The sequence below is a fragment of the Triticum aestivum genome, chromosome 6D (assembly GCF_018294505.1).
Source record: "Triticum aestivum cultivar Chinese Spring chromosome 6D, IWGSC CS RefSeq v2.1, whole genome shotgun sequence".
Classification (NCBI taxonomy): Eukaryota; Viridiplantae; Streptophyta; class Magnoliopsida; order Poales; family Poaceae; genus Triticum; species Triticum aestivum.
The window spans coordinates 389,313,241-389,320,589 of record NC_057811.1 but is presented as its reverse complement, the minus strand read 5'-3'; the positions used below and the strand labels follow the sequence as shown (position 1 = coordinate 389,320,589).

General features: G+C 51.3%; 1 protein-coding gene across 1 annotated transcript in view; it reads right to left on the bottom strand.

Annotated features, from left to right (window-relative positions):
• Window positions 1-2,663: 2,663 nt before the first annotated feature.
• Window positions 2,664-7,349, bottom strand: part of LOC123145289 (fatty acid desaturase DES2-like) — a 15,428-nt gene continuing 10,742 nt past the window's right edge. The window contains exon 2 of the mRNA XM_044564662.1: window positions 2,664-4,077. Coding sequence (XP_044420597.1) covers window positions 2,910-4,073 — 1,164 coding nt within the window. The 5' untranslated portion in view covers window positions 4,074-4,077 and the 3' untranslated portion in view covers window positions 2,664-2,909. The remainder of the gene's footprint in view (window positions 4,078-7,349) is intronic.

The window sequence follows — 7,349 nt, the reverse complement described above, 5'->3', positions numbered from 1 at the left end:
CACGGTCATTTGCTTCGAGCATGACAAAGATGCAGCTATAAACCTTAAGCTACTTCTGTACATGTTCGAGCTTATGTCAGGTTTAAAAATTAACTTCATAAAAAGTGAGATACTATGTGTTGGGGGAGATGATGAGACAATTGCCTTCTACTCCGAGCTGTTTAATTGCAGCATTGGACATTTCCCAATGAAGTACCTGGGTGTACCAGTCAGCTATTCCACGTTGCATAGTCTAGACTGGGATTTCTTGGATGAGAGATTTCTCAAATGTTGTGAAACCTGGATAGGGAATGCAGCCTCTTCGGGAGGTCGTTTGATTCTCCTTAATGCATCTTTAACCAGTATAGTATTTTACTATATGTCTATGTTTCTTCTCTCGAAAAAGGTGATTTGGAAACTTCATAAGCACCGTAAACGATTCTTCTGGCAAGAGCATGAGGGGAGAAAACGATACCATTTGGTTAAATGGTCTAGAATCTGCCGCTCCAAGGATAAAGGAGGCCCGGGGGTGAAAGACTTGCACAAACAAAACATTAGCCTTCTCACTAAGTGGTGGTGGAAGTTGGAAACACAGCAAGGGATGTGGCAGGACATTGTTCGAGCTAAATACCTCAAAAAAGATACGGTGGTCTCGGTTAAGACTAAATTTGGTGACTCTCCTATTTGGAAGGCTATTATGAAAGTCAAAGAATACTACCTGGCGGGTAGAAAAGTAGTTCTTAAATCTGGTAACTTGGCTAGAGTGTGGGATGATTGTATCGATGGTGAAAATCCCTTGCGTGTCCAATTTCCTGAGCTTTACAGCATCTGTAACGACCAAGGGGTCACGGTTGCAAAGTTTAAAAATGGTGTAGATGACAGCTTTTTTCGAAGGCGCCTCCATCCCCCTCTGCTGGAGCAGTGGAGGAATATGAGTAATATGGTATCCCTGTGGCCGACCTCTGACGAACCTGATCAAATTGTGTGGTCCTTGGGGAGAAAGAACAAGTTCTCTACCAAGTCTATATATGAATACCTGGAACGGAACTTGGCTGGGTGTAATTACAAGTGGATTTGGCAAGCCAAAATCCCGCTTAAGATTCAAATCTTCTTGTGGCAACTTTTTCAAGACTCTATTCTGACTAGGGATGTGATGAGGAGGCGAAACTGGTTGGGGAATCCCTCCTGCTCCTTTTGTAATAACAGGGAGACATCCCAACATCTGTTCTTCACATGCCCGGTTGCTAGGGTCATGTGGGGGACTGTTGGATGCATGTTGGGCACGGACCGCTGTCCGAATAACATTTGGCAATATTTCTCCTGGTGCTATAGCTTCCTTCCAGATGGAGAGAAGTTCTATACTTTTGGCTTAGCTGCCCTTTGCTGGGCTATATGGAATTGCCGTAACAGAACCACCTTTGAACTCAAGAAGTTGGGATCTCCATTTAACGTGATATATGTTGCTTGTGGTTATATCACATATTGGGCAGGTCTGATGAGGGGGGAAGACTGTGAAGCAATGGAGCGTGGAGCTAAGATGCTGAGGATCAATGCCTCGAACATGATGCGTATCTGCGCGGCGCCAGGAGGGAACAACTGAGGCGCGTGGATGGCAGAAAATTAGCTCCTCTACATCTCGTTTCCTCCTGAGTCATGCATTTCTCTGTTGCGGATTATCTTTTGGTGTTCTGGTGTCTGGTGGTGTGTTTGGCATTCAGCTCCTGCGTGAGCATAACTCTGGTCAGCCTGTTAATTTTGTGTGTGTGTAGTAGCTATGTTGGTGTCACTGGGTTTTCCCCCGCGATGAACTGCCCGATGACGGGTGTTTATCGTGGGTTTTCCAGGGATACTTGAACTCGCGTTCCCCTTTCTTTGGTTTCCTGGGTGGTCGTTGAACTGTTGTATTTTCGTTATGAAAGTAATGGAAAGGGGTTACGCCCGGTTCAAAAAAATCGGAGTTTCCAGGATTATTGGCGCACATGGTAGTTCCACTGTAGCCACACAAACAGACGCGAAACTGTAGGATTTGGACTGCTTGCAACGCTCAAATACAGCTTTCAGCATTAGACGGTGCAAATATGCTGGATTTGGACAGCTAACAACGCTGACCACAGCTTCCATATTTTTGGACCACAACGTGACAGTGAGATTGGACTTGGAAGTACCAATCAGTGCTGAAACAGGGCATAAATATCGATCAACACAATCTTTTTCGAGTTTGTCTTTCGGACTCTGAACCTCCTTGAGTTCGGCCGTTTGGACGTAATCGACGAAGCTCCGGCGTAGATGCCTGCCGTGCCTTTGGAGCGGTGATGTTAGGGTTTCTCGTCACGTGGCAAAATTTGATGTCAGGTGCTTCAGATCTATGTAAGGTTCAATGACGACGACTGCGGCTTCAGCGCGCTGGTTCTTAATTAGGGTCACGTGCACGAAGACTTCTTGGTTGTCGTCGACGTCGACGAGGTCAAATTGGCTTCGGTAGGGGAGCGAGGACAGCGACACGTCAGCGGCTCGTTTTGGCGGCAGTAGTGGTCGTTCGGTGGTCTTATAAATCTCAATGTACTGTAATTTTTATTATGTTTGAAATGCTTTGTACTTCCGATAAACTTTTATAATAATAAATCTGATCCTAGGGAATACTAGGCTGGACAATTTTTTTTTTAATGGAGGCAGGACAACCTTGGTCGAATGAGCAACCATTTCGTGTTCATCCATTCCCAAAGTACTCCTTTTTCTTTAACATTCCAGAGTACTCAAAAACGTTGCCCTTGGGCGTTCAGTTATTCCGCCATAAACACGAAATGGTCTACAACAACACGACATGGATGGGGTAGATAACGCCAATGCAATGACAGACGCACACACAACACGCACGGCCATGTCAATGACCGGACGCCAACGACGACCGCCGGCCAAACCTAAGCCGGCGACTAAGGCGCAGAGAACTTGTTGCTGTACCAGAAGACTCCCTTGCGGTCTTCGGGCTCGACGTAGATGCACTCCTTGGCCTCGCGCCATGTGGCCTTAGCAAAGGGGGTGGCGTCGAAGTGGTAGTACTCGCCGAGGATGGGCTTGATCGCCTTGGTGGCCTCCATGGCGTGGTAGTGCGGCATGTTGGAGAATAGGTGGTGTGCCACGTGCGTGTCCGTGATGTTGTGGAACACGCGGTTGAGGATGCCGTAGTCCCGGTCCATGGTGGCGAGCGCCCCACGCAGCCAGTCCCACTCCGTCGAGTCGTAGTGCGGCAGGGCCGGGTGGGTGTGCTGCAGGTAGGTGATCAGGACCAGCCACGCATTCACGATCAGCAGCGGCACGGCGTACACCCGCACCACCCACCAGAACCCGAACGACGACGCGAGCTTGAACAAGGCGAGGGACACGGCCAGCACGCCGACGTCCGAGATGAAAACCTGGGCGCGCTCCCGGTCGTTGTAGATCGGGCTGTAGGGGTCGAAGTGGCAGGCGAAGCGCGGGTACGGGCGGCCGCAGGTGTTGAGCGACAGGTACATCGGCCACCCAATGGTGAGCTGCACGGCGAGGAGCCCCAGACGTCCGACGGGGTTGCTGTAGATGTAGGGGGCGTACCACGCCAGCGCCTCCTTCTGCTTGGGGACGAACACCTCGTCGCGCTCCAGCGAGCCGGTGTTGGAATGGTGGCGGCGGTGGCTGTACTTCCACGAGAAGTAGGGGACGAGCAGCCACGAGTGGAGCACCAGGCCGACGATGTCGTCGAGCAGCGAGGAGTCGGAGAAGGCGTGGTGGCCGCACTCGTGCGCGATGACCCAGACGCCGGTCATGACGCAGCCCTGCACGACCCAGTAGAGCGGCCAGGCGCCCAGCTGCAGCACGCTCGGGAGGGTGGGGATCCAGACCAGCGCCGCGTACAGTAGGGTCGCGACGATGACGAGGTCATGGACCAGGTAGGAGAAGGACTTGATCACCGAGCGCTCGAAGCAGTGAGGCGGGATTGCCTTCTTGATCTGGGCCAGCGTGAACGGCGGCTTGTCCGTCGGCGAGCGCTGGAAGGTCGCGCCGGCGCCGCCGCGGCCGAGCAGCTCCCGCTCCTTCTCTGTCATCCTGCCGCCGGCACCCATGATGCTGCTGACAACAACGAAAATCGCCGGTGGTCAGACAGTACGTATGAAGTTATATATCATTCAAGACCGAAGATACTCCATATTCTAACGGCACGATTCTACTTAGCAAGTTGGATATACTTTACTAATGTACTACTTCAGTTCTGCGAGCGCACGAGAGGGCATCAAGGCAAGCCCGGCACGAGCACCCACGATGGTGGTGGCGGAAAAGATTTTGTGGATCCCCTCTCCAAATGTGGAACCGTGCATGCCGGCTCGCATCTGCCGCCACCTGTCCACCATCATCATCCCACGGTAGCCAGCCCAGCAGCCATCCGCTGCGATCGGCTCCGTTTCCATACGCACGCGATCGGCATGGCAAGTTTGCAGATCGCGGCATGTGCGAGCATCCGCGACATGCTCAGATTCTTTTTCGGATGCGTGCCCCACCAGCGGCTTCACATGCACTGCTAAGCTTAATTCGTACGTAAGAGCATCTACGGCCCCGACCTAGCAAATCCGATCCTCAACCGCTCGCGGATGCGCCCGGGTGCGTTCGCGGATAATGACCGGCCATCTCTTAAAAAACACATTTCATATTCGGATACCTCAAATTAGAAATCTCAAATCCATATTATTACATGCAACGTGAAACGTGAAACCTAATCTAAGCGGAGCTCGTCCGATTCCGCTCCCCGCTTGCCCTGCTCCGCCCTGGCCATGTCTGGCGGCCGGCTGCGCTCCTCATAGTGTTGGTCCGGTTGCCGGCAAGGTAGGGTAGGGCATGGGACACGAACCGGCTTACGGGACTCAAGGCGCCTCCGTCTCCCATGCCCTACTCTTCCTCGTCGGATCCCGGAACCCGAACGGTGCCGATGGACGTCAGATCGATGACCGATCCGTCCGGGGACGAGCAGCCGACGTCCACCACGATGCGGTTACGGCGCCCGGACTGATGCGCCATACGGGGCGACGAATAATGCGACTCCGTCTCACCGACGTCCGCCGCCTCCCGCGCCCGATGCCTTGCACAGTAGTCACTCCGTGCCATGGCCTTGTGGGACGATGGTGCGTCCCGAATATCGGCGCGCCACCGAAGGGGTTGCGCGTCCGCCAGCGTGTTCGGAGGCCAGACGGACCGCACGGCCTCCGGCGAGGCAGCTATGGCCGACCTAGCGCCGGATCCATGCGCCATTTGGGCGGACGCAATGGATTCCCGACGGATGGAGTCCGAGTGCATCCGTGCACGGGCCTCCTCCTGGGCGCGGTGGAGCGCAAGCCGGACGGCCATCTCCTTCTCGGGGCCGCATGTGATGAGCTCGGGGTCGACGGATCTGGAGTTGAAGGACTCGGATCCACTGCCCGCCATGCTGGAGACGACCAGAAGGAGACAGAGACGAGCTTGGGTGGCGGAGGCGAGTGGACGGGAGGGGAGTGAAGTGGCTAGGGTTTGGTCCGACGAGCGGATGGGGAGGGATTGCATATCAGCCCCATATTTGAGCTGGATATGGGGGGTGCCGGTCAGCCTGGGCGTTTGAGGGCCGTTTGAGGGGCCCGTCTGGGTCAAAAAATCATGACCGGACAGTGACCGAGCAGCCCGCCCGGGCGTATGAGACGGATTTGAGGTGCCCGGCTTTAGATGCTCTAACCATGCCTCTTCTCGAGCTCCCATTTAAGACACTCTCTTCACTAACTCTATTTTTTCTCACACAATTGCTAGCTTGTTTTTCTTAATTTGCAACTTGATGTTCACCCTCTCTCGATGACAAAATGAAACAATTCAACTTACGTGAGTTGACACTCCTATGCCATTTTGAGGGCGGCCAATCACTTGCGATAATAGCCCACATACTCGTTCACTTCCTCTTGAATGACAGACCATTGATGTTGGAGGAGGCCATATTGCGGGTGTTAATGATAGGATGTGGCTCCACATATATCCCTGTGTTCATGATAATGCTTTCAAATCTTCTCCCAATACGTGCTTCCCCTTGCTCCATGCCACATATAGGATCCATGCTTCTAGCCAACGACGCTTTAACCAATAAGATACCCTCAAATATTGTGAATGTCAGACCTCTTGCTCTGGGCATCTTTCCCTTTCTTTTCCTTTTGGAGTTTGATGTTCCGCCAACTTCAAACGTAGCACAATTTGAATCCCCCAAGTAATAGTCCATTTGGAAGGTCATTGATTCTTATTGATCATGTCCGACATGATATTGTCCTAACATTATCATGACCGCAAATAAACTAACAGTATATGCAACTAATTGCTAATTGATTCAATGGCATATGCAAGGTATTCATCGGAAAGGAGCAAAATATGTATTGTCTCCTGCTGCGTCATTCCATCAAACAGGACGTGGGCAGACCGGGCGGCGTTGCTGCTGTGCTTGTCCGCTCCTGTTGTAGCTACAGCGAGTCACACATGTTGTCCTCCGCCGCTTGCACTACTACAAAAACAGCTATAGCCAATATGGACACCCATGGCGCACTGTACATGTGGTGCGCCATTACTAAATACTAATGACGCACCATGTGTTGGTGCGCCATTAGTGTGCAAATACTAATGGTGCACCACATCCACGGTGTGCCATTAGTAATTTGGCCCAAACATTCCCCCGAATGCACCACCCCCTGGACCGCCTTTTCAGTTTAAAAAAATAAAAGAAAATGGTAGAAATGTCAAAAAAAATAAAAGAAAATAAGATTCCCATGTGATATGTGGTCTAGTTGTTAGCAAAATTTACAAACATGAATTTTTGACTTTTTTGCAAAATCTCTCGAGAATTTGTAAAAATGGGCATAACTTTTGCATACGAACTCGGATGAAAAAGTTTTTTATATGAAAAATCATCTACACGAAAAGTTACATCCGAATTTAACCGGAGGAACCCCGTTAAACATTTTTAAAATCCTCAAAAACCTAACAGAAAAAAGATACGGGGCTTTTAAGATCTGGAGATTCAAAAAAATTCAAACTTACTAATGGCGCACCTGCCCATGGTGCGCCATTACTATCTTCCCGCCTTCAAAATTCAAAATAAATCAAAAAAATAAAAATAAAAGTTACTAATGGCGCACCTGCCCATGGTGCGCCATTACTATGCCGTATATATGGCTGGGCGTGTCCTCTCCTCCTTACCTCTTCATTCTTCTCCTCCACTCCATCTCCTCCTCTTCTCCACTCCATCTTCCCTTCTCTCCTCCACCATACTACCCTCCTCCTCTCCGGCGACCTCCTCCTCCTCCTCTCCGGCGACCTCCTCCTCCTCTCCGGCGACCTCCTCCTCC